Here is a 15,838-nt window from a genome sequence, read left to right as displayed (position 1 = left end):
TTCCAGCCAAGGCCCTGTCAGCCCTCACAGGTAAAATTATCTACAGAATCCCTACAGTGCAGAAGGAGGCCATTCGGCCCATCAAGTCTATACTGACCCTCTAAAAGAGCACCCTACCTAGGCCCACTCCCCAACCCTATCCCTGGAAACCCGTGCATTGACCACTGCCAAGCCACCTAACCCGCACATCTTTGGACACTAAGGGGCAATTTAGCACGGCCAGACCCACGCAGACACGGGGAGATCGTACAAACTCCACACAGACAGTCACCCAAGGCCAGAATCGAACCTGGATCGTTGGTGCGGTGTGACAGCAGTGCTAACCACTGTGCCACCGTGCTGCCCCTTGTAAAAGAGCCTTGTAAAAGTAAAAGATCCCTTGGCTGTATATCGAGGAACAGCAGGAGAGTTCTCCCCAGCGTCCTGGCCAATATTCAAACCCATACCCAACATCATGTAACAGTTGATCTGATCACGTTGCAGTTTGTGGGGGCTTGCTGTGCGCAAATTGGCTACATTACGCATGAAGTAATTAACTGGCTGTGGAGGAAGAGACTGAAAGGATGAAATGAAAATTCTTCCTGTGCTGCAGCTTTTAGTGACCAACACTGCTGAACGAGGAGGAGCAACGTTTCCATAGCTTCGCTGATAAAAGCATTATTTACACAAGATAAATAAATAACCAATTTGACCCTTGGAGACTTTTGGAAGAAATGGATATTTTTTATGATGTGTAGCCGTATCAATGAGAGGCAGAGGATGGCGCCGGTGAGCCAGTCTTATAGTGTGCTCGGTAGCGCCACCTGACCACCCAGAGGCAAACACAAGTACTGCAGCTCACATTTTAAAAGCGGAACTTCAGAGAAACTGGAACATTAATTTAAAGAGTGTAGAAATCAACAATCATGGCTTGCAAACTAGGCAGTGAGCACTTGCACCCTCTAACGAGGGGACGGCAAAGGGATCGGTCTCATTTTCATCGCTGTGGCTTTGAGGGAATAGTAGTACCCAGTCCAGGTGGCCCAGTGGACACCATTGGCGTAAGATGGATGAGCTCCTTTTAAGTAAAGACCGTTGAGGTTCGCTGTGTGACACGACTTGTACCAAAACGCCCCGGAGCTTTTCCGTGCACAGTTGAAGGAGCCCTGGTGATCCCTGTCAAACGTGCTGAATTTGAGTCCGTTATGATAGGCAAGGGAATCGCCTGCAACAAATCACATTGAGCCCAGTTAATCGCAAACAAAAGATCTCGATTTAATCCAGACACGAGGTTAACCGACCCCAGCCCCCCCCCCCCCCCCCCCCCCCCCACCCCCCCGTCTCCAGTCCCTCACGTGGAGTCCTGCTTGCCTCCGATCTTCAGCTATTTGTCCCATCTGTTACCCTCTTCAGACCAATCAGCCATTTGACCACAAGATGCATCAGCCGGTCCCCTATTCGTACTCGATATCTAAGAGGTGCATCTTCCAATGGGGATCACTGGACAGCAATGAGGTGGGTTCCTGAGCAATTTATCCCCAGGTTCGTGCAGCAGGTTACAGAGATCAGGGCTGGGATTCTCCCCGGAGCGGTTCCCGCTCCGCCGGCTGGCGTGAACGGCCTTTGGCGCCACGCCAGCCGGGGGCTTCGAAAGGGCTTCGCCGGCCTGCGTAACTCCGCGCATGCGCCAGAGCGTCAGCGGCTGCTGACGTCATCCCGGCGCATGCGCAGGAGTGGGGGTTTCTTCACCATGGCGAAGGCGGAAGAAAAAGAGTGCCCCCCCACGGCACAGGCCCGCCCGCCGATCGGTGGGCCCCAATCGTGGGGGCACCCCCCCGGGTGTCAGATCGCCCCGCATAGCAAATGAAGCAGCTGATTGTTTGTTTTCTTTATTTGTTCACGGGATGCGGCCGTCGATGGCATTTAAGAGTGAACCACATGGCTGTGGGTCTGGAGTCACATGTAGGCCAGACCCGGGTAAGGACGGCAGATTTCCTTCCCTAAGGGACATTAGTGAACCAGATGGGTTTTTACAACAATCGGCAATGGTTCCATGGTCATCTTTTAATTCCAGAGTTTTATTGAATTTAAATTCCACCAACAGCTCCGGTGGGATTCGAACCCAGGTGCCCAGAGCATTACCCTGGGTCTCTGGATTACTAGCCCAGGGACAATACCACTATGCCACTCCCTCCCCCTGTGCACTGCATTACAATTAGCAAGAAGTAATCTGTTTCCATGATAGTTGCGGGATCAGTATTGGTTAGGAGACCAGGGAGACCCCATAATCCCCTGGGTGACAATTCCGAGGCGTCCTCCATGTTCACCCGAGCATGTTTAACACCTCCTCAGAGAGATAGCCCCTCTGGCAGTGCAGCACTACCTCAGCTCTGCGTTGGGAACGCCAGCCCTGTGCTGAAGTCGCCAGAGGGGGGGGGGGGGTTTAGAGTACAGAGCCTTCTGACCCAGGAGTGAGAGTGCTACCCACTGAGTCACGGCTGACACCCAGGCAAGGGTGGACGCAAAGTGGGTCGAATGGAGTTCTCCGAGAGATGAAATACCTGCTCCTCCTTCAATAAATCCCAGCACCTTCAGCCTGTAGCCATCTTCTTCGGCATTAATAGCGTTGGGTGACAGGGCAAACTCCTTGTACTTTGCATACGCAGTCGCGTTCTCAAAATCTTCCAAGTCAATTCTCAGCTCATACTGCGCTCTGGCTGTTAATGAGTGTATGTTCTCCAGACCTGAAAAGCGGGAGGTAGATAGCAGAGAGAGAGATCATTGTTGCTGTGTAGCTGATAGAACAATGTGGTCATTGTTCTTCAGGTACCATTCTTTGCAGAGAATGGCAACTAGTGCAGGTTTCAAAAAGCATTGTCCGGTTAACTTGAGATAAGAGGCCATTTTGATGTTATTAAACCTTTTACAACAAACATATATAGAAGCATAGAATCTCGAAAGTGCAGAAGGAAGCCATTCGGCCCATCAAGACCCTTCGAAAGACCACCCACCCTGGGCCCAATTCCCCCCCTGCCCTATCCCGGTGACCGCACCCAATCTTTGGACACTAAGGGCGCAATTCTCCCCAAAAAATGTCGAAGTTAATTTGCGGTGGGTTTTTCAGGACGTTGCCGGCAAGTTCCCCATCGCTATTCAATGACACTTTAGTCACTTTTTTGGGCTCTGGGGAGTTTCTCACCGATTTAGCCCACACTCAGAATTTTATTACCGCCGACGAGATGAACTCAGAGATCGGGCCGCCATTTTGAAAGGGTGTCCTGATCTCTAAGTGAGCTTGTGGGCCTCCCCCCCACCACCCCCAATGGGCAATGCCAACCCCTACACATTTGGGCACTACCCCACACCCCCCCCAAGTGAGGACACCCCGTAATAGGTGATGGAACCATCATTTCACCAGACACGTGTTTCCGATATGAATGTAGGCTTTAATCTACTTACTACAGCGCCAGCCTGTTACGCGTTGATGAACTCTCAGTGAACTGCAGGCTGGCTCTGGACAAGGGTATTTATACAGCAGCACTAGGGGGAGGAGTCGTGGGCGGAGCCAAGGGTGGAGCCCTGTACAAGCTCCTGAGCATTCCCAGAGCAACTCCCCCTAGTGGTCGGATAACGCTACTACGCGTACAAAGATATAGTGTGAATTATCATGTTACATTCACCACAATAGGGTCCGTGGGGGGGGGGGGGGGGGCTCTTCAGGCTCCCCCTAAGCTCCACCAACCACCTGAGATTGGAATAGAACCCGGGTCCCTGGCGTTGTGAGGCAGCAGTGCCAACCACTGTGCCACCGCGCCCAAAACATAAAGCAGTCACAAACTAGCAACAGATAATTTCATTCCAAGGAAGTTCCTCAATTACTCTGATAATTGAAGGAAAATAATTAATAATCATTACTCGATTAGAAGTAACTTTGTTGACTCCAGTTGGCGGCCTTAAAGGGGAAGTCACATGTTGGGTGGCTCCTGCTTGAGGTTTGTTTTTCGGAGTTTTAAAGTCTGGTCCTGGGGGCAATTTGGAAATGATTGAATGTAGGAAGATTATAAGGAAGGCAAAGAATGTTAAAAGGTTTGAGGAAAACGGCCGTGAAGAAGGGAGGGAGGGAGTGTTCGCCGTCGGCTGAGAGGGCCAGCCAGGGAGGGGGCAAGATGGCGGAGGCTGGGCTGCTGGGTGGGGCCGCACTGTTCACAGCAGAGAAGATGGCTGGGGTGATGTCCCTGGAGTTGGAGCAGCAGTTTGCGAAGCACATGGAGGTGTTGAGAAAGGAGATGGCGGATTGCTTTGGATGCATTGGTGGAGGAGGCAATTGCCCCGGTGACAGTGGATGTGGCAAAGACATCGGCCGAGGTGAGGGGGCAGGGTGAGAAGATGAAGGGGGTGGAGGAGGCCGTGTTGCAACACAGGGGCTGGTTTAGCACACTGGGCTAAATCGCTGGCTTTTAAAGCAGATCAGGGAAGGCCAGCAGCACGGTTCAATTCCCGTACCAGCCTCCCCGAACAGGCGCCGGAATGTGGCGACTAGGGGCTTTTCACAGTAACTTCATTGAAGCCTACTCGTGACAATAAGCGATTTTCATTTTATTTCATTTTCAGCGACCAGCTCACCTCGAAGGGGGGGCGAGCTGCGGAGGATGGTCGAGGCCAATAAGGGGCTTTGAGCAGAGCTGGAGGACTCGGAGAACCGTTCGAGGCGGCAAAATGTGAGGATTGTGGGCTAACCCAAGGGGGGGTGGAGGGCTCAAGGTACTTCGCCAAGATATTGACAGAACTGATGGGGGCGGGAGAGCAGCCGCCTTGGTATCAACTGGACCGAGCTCATCGGTCGCTGAGGCCGAAGCCAAAGTTAATGAGCCGCTTCCACAGTTACCACATGAAGGAGAAGGTGTGGAACTGGGCGAAGGAGAAGTGGGAGGTGCAGTGGGTGGGTGCTGATGTTTGCATTTACCAGGACTTGACGGTGAAGCTGGCAAAGAGGCAAGTGGCTATTGGCTGAGTGAAGACAGCATTATACAACAGCGGGGTGCGATTTGGTGTGGTGTATCCCGCGAAGCTGAGGGCGACCTACAACGCCAGAGATTTCCACTTTGAGACGGCGGAGGCATTAATGAAGGCAGAAGGCTTTGATTTGATTTGATTTTGTCACGTGTACCAAGGTACAGTGAAGAACATTTTTCTGCGAGCAGCTCATTAAGTACATGAAAAGAAAAGGAAAGAGAAGAAAATACATAATAGGGCAACACAAGGTACACAATCTAGCTAGATAACACCGGCATCGGGTGAAGCATACAGGGGTGTAGTGTTAATGAGGTCAGTCCATAAGAGGGTCGTTTAGGAGTCTGGTGATAGTGGGGAAGAAGCTGTTTTTGAGTCTGTTCGTGCGTGTTCTCAGACTTCTGTACCTCCTGCCCGATGGAAGAAGTTGGAAGTGTGAGTAAGCCGGGTGGGAGGGGTCTTTGATTATGCTGCCCGCTTTCCCCAGGCAGCGGGAGGTGTAGATGGAGTCGATGGATGGGAAGGCAGGTTCGTGTGATGGACTCCCTGTGTTTATGGCTCTCTGAAGTTTCTTGTGGTCTTGGGAAGGGGTGGGGTTTGGCTGTGTATGTAGTTGGTGACTATGTATGCGGGGGGGGGGGGGGGGGGGGGGGGGGGGGGGGGGGATGGTGGATTCCGGATTCCTTTTCTTTGATGTTTGTGTTTAAATTGTTGAGGGTTGTTTGGGGGTTGGTGGGAGGAAGGGATTGTTGACTCGGGGATTGACATTGTATTTGCTACCGCTGATTGTTTGTTGGTGGGAGTAAATTTGGATTGAAATGAGAAAAAGGAGAATAAAAATATTTTTTATGAAAAGAAGTAACTTTGTGTTATTTCTGTATTTCACCATCAACCTTTTTATAAGAGAATGAAAGTGATGTAACTGCAGGAAATCAACGAACTCTCTCCCCATCAGGAACAAACACTGCCCTTGATTGACGAGTCTGGTTTTTTTGAAAAGGCCTATTGATCTCACTCCCCGGGCCTATTTTCTTCCGTGCCGGCCCCTGAACTCCTGCGCCATGTTGCATTGGGGCCGGCACGTTGAGGAAGGCCACCGCGCATGCGCGGGTTAATGCCGGGGTCACTGTGCATGTCCTCGTTGGCGCCGGCGCTACTGCGCATGCGCGGGTCGGCGAGCCGCACAGTTCACGCTGGATGGGAGGCTGGAGTGGCGTGAACCGCTCCAGCGCCGTGCTGGCCCCCTGTAGGTGCCATAATCCCAACTCCCAGTGGCCTGTTCACGACAGCGTTTCCAACGGTGTGGACACTCTGCCGCCGAATGGGAGAATCCCACCCTCTATCTAGGCCCAATCCCCTGTCCTCTACCGACTATTAATTTGTTCTGAACGTCCGGCAAGGTCTCTTCCTTTTCACCTGTACACACTAAGGCAAAGTAATTGTTCAACATGTATGCCATTTGCCCATTATCACTGCAGTTTTTCCATTTTCAGCTTTTAGTGACCCTACATTGATCTTCACCACCCGACGTCCCTTTCTATAACTAGAAGATTTCTTCTCACTGATTTTGATGTCAGTTACAAGTTTCCTTTCATGATCTCTTTTAGTAAGCTGCTTTGTGACCCTCTTCTGGTCTTTGTATCTATCCTATTTGTCCAGACCTGTGCTGTGTTTTGCATTTATGTACACCCTTTACTTTAGTTTCATGCTGTCCCTAACTTCTTTAGTTGTCCACAGATGTTTTTTTTTTGTGAAGCGGGTATATACCCCTTTCGGGGTATAGACTCACTCTGCATCTCATTAAATGTTCCTTTAAATATTCCCCACTGATCTTCAGTCAATTAACCCATTAACAGATCCTCCCAGTTTCCGTGGATAGTCTCGGCCTCGTATGTTAAACTCAGCCTTCCCCAAGTATCTGAATTGTGCGTTTTCACTTTCTTTTTTTAAAAACATATTTTTATTAAGGTACTTGTAAGTTTTTATAATAATAACAATAACAGCGACATAAACATGGTCCAATAAACATTTCCACCCCCATCACAATCTTCACACACCCCAACCATAAAACAACAATGCTTTTCACTTTCAAACGCTACACTGAATTCAATCACGTTGTGATCACTATTTGATAAATCTTCACGCACTTAGGCAACAAATTAAATTGGTTTCTTTATTCATTAATTCCAGATTTTTATTTAATTCAAATTTCACCATCTGCAGTGGCAGGATTTGAACTTGGGACCCCAGGATCTCTGGATTACTAATCCAGTGCCAATACCATTATGCCACCGCCACTACAGCCAGTTTCGTTATTCATAACTAAATCTAATATTACCCTGCCTTTGTTACACACTTGACTAATTTCTGCCTTTATACAATCTCGCACCTCAGAACTGCCACCAGGCGTTCGATACACAACACCAGTTACAGTTTTAGATCCTTTTCTGCTCCTCAGATTCACCCCTATGGTGTCCACCGGATGCTTTACCCTCATTTTAATAATAATAATCTTTATTGTCACACGTGGGCTTACAGCAACACGGCAATTAAGTGACTGTAAAAGGCTCCTCGTCGCCACATTCCGGCGCCTGTTCGGGTACCAGATTAAAGATAAATGGTAAAAGATCAAGAGAGGAGATAAGGGATTTGTTTTTGACACTACGAGTTACAATCTGGATTGCACTGCCTGTAAAGAAGCAGATTCAACATCAGCTTTCTAAAAGGGAATCAGATAAATACTTGAAAAAAAAAACTGCTGGAGGGTTATGAAGAGAAGGAGCGTGGGTCCAATTGGATAACTGTCAAAGTGCCGTCACAGGCTTGATGGGTTGAATGGCCTCCCTGCTGGAACCATCAATTCTACGGACACGTGCTTGTAGGATTAGAATAGCGGTTTTAATATACTTACAACAGAGCCAGCCTGTTAGCCGTTGAACTTTTGGTGAACTGGCTGGCTGACTCTGTGGCACGGATCTTTATACAGCAGCTCCAGGGGGAGGAGTTCTGGGCGGAGCCAAGGGGGGAGCCCAGTACAAACTCTCGAGTACTCCCAGAGCTACTCCCCCTGGTGGTCAGGTAGTGCAAGTGCACTTACAATATTGATACATGTATATACTTGGAACAGAGTGACATTGGTAACGATAATACCGTGTGAATCTCATTCACCACAATCACCAACCATGGTTGAGTATGCAACCCTCAATTCTCTACTTACCCAGCCAGTATTCACCATCTGCTGTCCCAAAACCTTGTTTATAATCGTCCCATCCTCTGTAGAATTCGACAGAACCATCCTTTCTTGTCTGAAACACCTTAAAACACAAGAGTTACTTGCGCTTTCTCACAAATTCTTCCTCTGAAGCTGCTCACGAAGACAATGAACGGACTTGCATCTCTGTCGCACTTGCCCCAACCTCGGGAACACCCAAAAACGCTCCAAACACTTTTGAGGAGCAACCACTGTTGGAATGTAGGAAATGCAGCAGCCAATCTGTGCACAGCAAGATCCCACAGACAGCAATGCGGTCACGACCAGGACAAGTGGTGGAAGGTGAGACGTTGTCACTGACCAGATCGAAAGGGAAATGCATTGGCAAGAAAGTTAATTAAGCTGCAGCCTGCTCACTATCTTCTTGTCCTACGCGGTTACCCCGCACAACGGGTTTCAAACTGGTTTTTCCAAATCGGACATTTTCTCCGTTGCATTTCGAGTCCCACAGTGCTGTAGAGTCTCTGCGTGTCACAGCAGCTCATCTCTCATCCTTCCAGGGACGAGCGTCAGCTGCTGACAACACCCACATCCTCTGAAAGAACCAAAAATGTTCACGCCACTAACTCTGCCTTCAGGGCTGTGTAATCAGGAGAGATGTTTCTGAGTCTTGGGAACATTTGATTGTGGGACGACCTCAGTGACTGGACACAGGAATGCCGACAGTGGAGCCAAGAGCAGGAATAGGCCACTCGGCCTCCTCCCAGCCTCTCCCCCGTTCAATATGATCATGGTTCATCCTCCATCTCAACACCACACTACGGGCGAGATTCTCCGCAAATGCGGAGAATCGTAAAGGCTGCCGTGGGACAGGCCATGACCCACGGCAACCTTCACGCCCACATCTGGGGCCGATTCTCTCCCCCGGGCGGGGCTAGGAGCGTGACCCAGTGCGTCACAGCGGCACGGCCTTGACGACCGTCGTCAAGGCCGCACGTCAAGCGTCACGCCGGCTGACGTGGCCGATGACGTTGGCCGCGCATGCGCAGGTTGGACAACGCCAACCCGCGCAGTTGCCGTCTTTTCCCTCAGCCGCCCCGCAAGACGTGGCGGCTTGATCTTGCGGGGCGGCGGAGGGAAAAGAGTGCGTCCGTTACGGACGCACGGCCCGCGATCGGTGCCCACCGATCGCGGGCCTATGCCCCCCTTGGCATGGCCGTGGTACTGCCGTGCCAATCGGGCCCCCAGATGCCCCAAACGGGCATCTGGCGCCCGTTTCACGACGGCAGCGAGCAGGTGTGTTTGCTGCCGTGTTGAAACGGGCTTGAAGGCCCGGCCGCTCGGCCCATCGGCCTCGGAGAATCACCGCTCGCTGTAAAAAACGTCGAGCGGCGATTCGTGGCGTGGGTTGGGCGTGGAGGGGGGGGTGGAGAATAGCGGGAAAGAGTGACCCTAGTTCCAGCCACCCCACCCCAGCCAGGGGAAACACGCATCCAGCCTGTTCAGCTCTGTCAGAATTTTATACGTTTCAGTGAGATTCCCTCTCATTCTTCTAAATTCCAGTCAATAGGGACCCAGATGACCCCAATCTCCCCTCGTACGACAATCCCGCCACCCCAGGAATCAGTCTGGTGAATCTTACTGCTCGCCCTCTTTCTTAGGTAAGGAGACCCAAGATGCGCACAATACTTCCGGTGTGGCCTCATCAAGGCCCTGTACAGCTGCAGTAAGAAATCCTTGCTCCTGTCGTCAAGTCCTCTTGCAATGAAGGCCAACATACCATTCGCCTTCCTGACTGTGTTGCTGTACCTGCATGCTTGCTTTCAGTAACTTGTACACCCGGACACCTTTGTACATCAACATGTCCCAATCTGCCACCATTTAAATAATACTCTCCCATTCTATTTCTCCATCCAAAGTGGATATAACCTCACGCTGATCCACATTATACTGTATCTGCCATGTTAAGTGAAGGTTTAAGAGATCGGAATTGTAGGAATGCTAAATTAAAACAAAAGAGGAGATGTGTATCTCATTAGTCTACCCCAAGCTCCAAGTGTGGGATGACATTGCAAGAGGATTTGAGTTCAGAAGTCGGGATGTTTTACTGCAGTTAAACAGGGCCTTGGTGAGACCACACTTGGAGTATTGAGTGCAGTTTACTCACTACCAAAGAAACACTTGCCCTAGCGGGAGATCACTGAGCTGATACCAGAGTTGGTGGGACAGTTCTGTGAGGAGGGATTCGCTCCACTGGGCCTGGCTTCATGAGAGGTTGGAAGAATGAGAGGAGATCTGATTGAAACGTATAAAATTCTAACAGAGTTGGAGAAGACTAGATAGACATAGAATTTTCAGTGCAGAAGCCGGCCATTCGACCCATTGAGTCTGCACCGGCCCTTGGAAAGAACACCCCACTTAAGCCCACACCTCCACCCTATCCTCGTAACCCAGAACCCCACCTAACCTTTTTGGACACTAAGGCCGATTTAGCACGGCCGATCCACCTAATCTGCACATCTTTGGACGGTGGGAGGAAACTGGAGCAACCAGAGGAAACCCACGTAGACATGGGGAGAGCGTGCAGACTCCGCACAGACAGTTGTCGTATTATGTACTCTGGGATAACACAGGCTGCAACTGGATGCAGCTTTAACCAAAAGATACTCCAGACCTTGAAGTTAGTTCAATCTGATTTATTGAACCGGTAGCGCAGTTAGCACAGTTCTCTATGAGTTCGACTCTCTGCTAACCTAAGTGTGGTTACTCTGTCTGACTGAACCGGACTAGCTCTTAGCCACGTGCTGGAGGTGTGATACTGTACATACACCCTGACTCATTCTATCGATGTTCATCAGTGGAAGGAGGCGGAGTGTGAGCGCCTCGTGCCTTTTATAGTCAGATCCCACCCCTGAGTGTCCTGCCTGCTCATTGGTCATGTCCTGTTAGAACATAGAACATAGAACAGTACAGCACAGAACAGGCCCTTCGGCCCTCGATGTTGTGCCGAGCCATGATCACCCTACTCAAACCCACGCATCCACCCCACACCCGTAACCCAACAACCCCCCCCTTAACCTTACTTTTTAGGACACTACGGGCAATTTAGCATGGCCAATCCACCTAACCCGCACATCTTTGGACTGTGGGAGGAAACCGGAGCACCCGGAGGAAACCCACGCACACACGGGGAGGACGTGCAGACTCCGCACAGACAGTGACCCAGCCGGGAATCGAACCTGGGACCCTGGAGCTGTGAAGCATTTCTGCTAACCACCATGCTACCGTGCTGCCCTCTGTGTTCATTAGCTGCCTGTCTGTATATCATTATCTGCATGTGTGCATATCATGACAACAGTGACCCAAGCTGGGAATCGAACCTGGGACCCTGGAGCTGTGACGCATCATTGCTAAATACCGTGCCGCCCCCTAGATGCAGGAAGGATATTTTCCCCCTGCTTGGGGAATCTAGAACCTGGGGAAACAGTGTCAGGATACGAGGTAGAACATTTAGGACCGCGATGAGGAAACATTTCTTCACTCAGAGGGTAGTGAACCTGCGGGATTTTCTACCACAGAGTGCGTGGAGGCCAAGTCACTGAATGTATTCAAGAAAGTGATGGATTTTGTGGATTTTAATGGCATCAAGTGGTATGGGGAGAAAGAGGGAATGCAGCATGTAGATCAAGGATCCGCCATGATCATATTGACTGACAGAACAGGCTTGAAGGGCCGAATGGCCTCCTTCTGCTCCTATTGTTTATGTTCCAACCTGTCTTACGATTGGATTGAAATAAGACAAAATGGCTTTCTCAAGCGCCGCAGGAGGAACTAAGGATGGCCAGTGAACGCCAAGAAGTGGCAGGATAATGCTCGGTTTGATCGGCCTACCACTCTCAACCAAGGCGAGAGTGGCGACAGAGGAAAAGATAAATTGTTCAGCGATCGCCGTGGCAACCTGTGCACGTGGGCACATGTGGGAGTACCAGGCCTGTCAATGTTCACCACCAGACAAACAGGGCTACATGGCCAGTTGGTGAAAGACTGCGTCACCTGCCCCCAGGCACAAAGTGACAACGTCCGATGGGAGGACGTTTGCAGACAAAAAAAGAAGCAGTTCAAATAGAAAAAACACTCAACTTACAGTCCACCCTCCACCATCACTCTCCATGTCACAGTAAACACTTAGCGGAAGGAAAGGCCCAGAAGGGTAGATCTGGTAAACCCCACTCGTATGAAATCCTTGGCGATAAATATTCATACAATCCATTCGATGGTCAAGCCTGAAAAGTTCATTCTTCCAGGTTCGCGGACCTGTCCCTGCGTAGAATCAGAATCATTAGAACGACGGAGGCTGAGGGGTGACCTGACGGAGGTCAAGAAGATTATGAGGGGCATGGATAGGGTGGATGGGCAGGCACTCTCTCCCAGAGTGGAGGGGTGAGTCACCAGGGAGCATAGGTTTTAAGGTCCGTGGGGCAAAGCTTAGAGGAGATGTGCGAGGCAGGTTTTTTACGCAGAGGGTGGTGAGTGCTTGGAACGTGCTGCCAGGGGAGGGTGTGGAAGCAGATACATTAACGGCGTTCAAAAGGCAACTCGACAAATACGTGGATAGGATGGCTATAGAGGGATACGGTGCAATGAAGTGCTGAGGGTTTTGACAAAGGTTGGTATCATGACCAGTACAGGCTTGGAGGGCCGAAGGGCCTGTTCCTGTGCTGTATTGTTCTTTGTTCATCATGGAAAGGATTGAACATAGAACATAGAACAGTACAGCACAGAACAGGCCCTTCAGCCCTCAATGTTGTGCCGAGCCATGATTACCCTACTCAAACCCACGTATCCACCCTATACCCGTAACTCAACAACCCCCCCCCTTAACCTTACTTTTATTAGGACACTACGGGCAATTTAACATGGCCAATCCACCTAACCCGCACATCTTTGGACTGTGGGAGGAAACCGGAGCACCCGGAGGAAACCCACACACACAGGGGGAGGATGTGCAGACTCCACACAGACAGTGACCCAGCCGGGAATCGAACCTGGGACCCTGGAGCTGTGAAGCATTTATGCTAACCACCATGCTACCCTGCTGCCCCGGCAGTGGATATATGTGGAATTATCACCTCCTTTGTCTAATCTATTAAACCATGAATAAAGAGCTCAATCAGCTCACTCTTCAACCTTTCAAGAGTAATGATACTTGGCCTGTTGATCCTTTCCTGACAAGGTGTCAATTTGCAGTTCTGGTGTTTGTTTAAAACTTTGGCCTAGAGTTCAACCACCCCCCCCCCCCCCCCCCCCCCCCCCAATCTTTTCCTGGTTCTGCACTCATTTCCTCATGAACATCCTGTGGATTTCCTTCACAGAGAAGGTGCCTCGATGCTCCCCCCCCACCGTCCTCCCCTTCAAATCCACGGACTTGCAACAGGGTCACGGCTCCAATGCTGTCATTCAAACTCTCACACTCAAATCAGGTCACGCGTCACATGATGTGTTGGGTAAGCTGGGTCTGCGAGGACTGCGTTTACTGCAGCAGTGAGAGAGACAGGCTTCCAAGACTTGGAGAAATGCAACTCGATTTTATTGAACTCTTAACTATCATACATACTTTAACTGTGAGTTGATACGATGCTGACTTGACTGGAGACCTGAGGCTAACCTGACCAGACTATCTTACTACCACATGGTGGATGTTCTAGCTGTTGCTCACGGGCTCTGACTGTCTCAGAGGCTGGATCCTGAGAGAGAGCGGGAAAACTAGTGCCCTCTGGCTTTATAGTGGTCGTGCCCTGTCTGGTGATTGGCTGCTGTGTTCTGTGTGTTCATTGGTCATCCTGTGTGTCAATCAATGCCTGTCTGTGCACCATCACATACTTGTGTGTATATTATGACATCACAGAGCCCGAGGATTGAGAAGCGCAGCGCGGTGCTTATCAGACGCTCGTTGCTCCTTTTAAAAACCTGTTCGCAGCTTACCCGGGCGTTCGGAGTCAAACGTCGAGTGTTGAGGATGGGGTTTCAGCCCAGTCCCATTCCAGTCAGCCCGGGGCAGTGCAGAGACTTGCTTGGAGAGCAAAGCAGCCAGCCAGAGTCCGAGGGAGATCTGCAACACAGTGGGACATGTCGGAAACTCTCTGAACCGAATTGGTCCCCAGGGCCAGAGTGTGGGCATCTGACCCCAATTTGAACCCGGATGCCATGGTCCCGAAAGCCCACCGAACTATTGGTTTTATTTTCCATACAATGCCTCAGCAAGCTTTTGAACTCAGAGCGGGATAGTCCATTTGGACGAAGCTGAGGATTAAGAATGCTTGGCAACATTGCAATCTCCAAAATGAGGATTGTTGATGAGCCCCTCATTTGACCTTCCCGCCCCCAAAAAAAAACAAATCAAAGGAGAGAGGGGGGGAAAAAAAAACAAAGTTCGCCACTGGGGGAAACATGATAATTTATGATAATAATCTTGACCATGCAACTAAAATGGCTGAACGGACGCCAAGCGCTTTGGGCAATTAAACTACGAGAAGAGGTTGCATAGATTTCTTTAACTTTACCGTAAATCGCAGCATAGAAGTCTGGCTTCAAACAATCTCTTCAAAAACCGGGTTCGCACTAGACACCACGTATAAAATGGAAACATCCTGTATTGGTGTTGGCGGGCCCAATTCTGATCACCAGCTGCCTCGTGTGGGCTATTGTCTTAAACTCCAGGGCTTCCCGGAGGCAGCACAGCCCATGATGCCTGTTCGACCCCAGGTGCCAGCGCAGAAGGTCAGGACAATCCTAAATATGTAACTCTAAGCTGGAAAATTGAGGCCTATCCCAAATGAGAGACTAACCCTAAACCTGTATTTGCCAGCTGAAAAATGTGATGGTCACCTTTACACCAAATAAAGTCTCAAACATGTCATCTGGTGCCACAAAAATGAGGTTGCCGTCTATGCTGGCTGTTTATGCTGTTTGATCTGTGGTTAATTGAGCCATGATCTAATTGAGGTGTTTAAAATAATAAAAATGATGCTGGGTGTAAGGGTGTTTTTTAAAATAAATTTTGAGTACCCAATTCATTTTTCCAATTCAGGGGCATTTTTGCGTGGCCAATCTACCTGCCCTGCACATCTTTGGGTTGTGGGGGTCAAACCCATGCAGACACGGGGAGAATGTGCAAACTCCACACGGACAGTGACCCAGAGCCGGGATCGAACCTGGGACCTCGGCGCCGTGAGGCATTAGTGCTAACCACTGTGCCACCGTGCTGCCCGGGGATAAGGGTGTTGGGCGGCATAAGGGTTAATGTCGAACTGGAGAACAGTATAAATAATAATCTTTATTAGTGTCACAAGTAGGCTTACATTAACCCTGCAATGAAGTTACTGTGAAAATCCCCTAGTCCCCACACTCCGGCGCCTGTTCGGGTGCACAGGGAGAATTCAGAATGTCCAATTCACCTAACAAGCGCGTCTTTCGCGACTTGTGGGAGGAAACCGGAGCACCCGGAGGAAACCCACGCAGACATGGGGAGAACGTGCAGACTCTGCGCAGACAGTGACCCAAGCCGGGAATCGAACCCGGTACCCTGGCTCTGTGAAGAATAGTGCTAGCCACTGTGCTAACATGCCGCCCGCACCGCTC

General features: G+C 50.3%; 1 protein-coding gene across 4 annotated transcripts in view; it reads right to left on the bottom strand.

The window, feature by feature from the left end:
- Positions 1-699: 699 nt before the first annotated feature.
- The window catches only part of LOC119957132 (microfibril-associated glycoprotein 4-like), a 36,693-nt gene continuing 21,554 nt past the window's right edge, over positions 700-15,838 (bottom strand). For all 4 annotated transcript variants that reach the window (XM_038784878.1, XM_038784875.1, XM_038784876.1 and 1 more), the window contains 5 exons: positions 14,183-14,309; positions 12,345-12,520; positions 8,207-8,303; positions 2,541-2,723; positions 700-1,204 (listed from right to left, as the gene is read on the bottom strand). In XM_038784878.1, coding sequence (XP_038640806.1) covers positions 942-1,204; positions 2,541-2,723; positions 8,207-8,303; positions 12,345-12,470 — 669 coding nt within the window. In that variant the 5' untranslated portion in view covers positions 12,471-12,520; positions 14,183-14,309 and the 3' untranslated portion in view covers positions 700-941. The remainder of the gene's footprint in view (positions 1,205-2,540; positions 2,724-8,206; positions 8,304-12,344; positions 12,521-14,182; positions 14,310-15,838) is intronic.

This window comes from Scyliorhinus canicula, chromosome 25 (genome assembly GCF_902713615.1).
Source record: "Scyliorhinus canicula chromosome 25, sScyCan1.1, whole genome shotgun sequence".
Classification (NCBI taxonomy): domain Eukaryota; kingdom Metazoa; phylum Chordata; class Chondrichthyes; order Carcharhiniformes; family Scyliorhinidae; genus Scyliorhinus; species Scyliorhinus canicula.
Note: the sequence above shows the minus strand (reverse complement) of the source record. Positions and strands in the feature narration are given on the sequence as shown.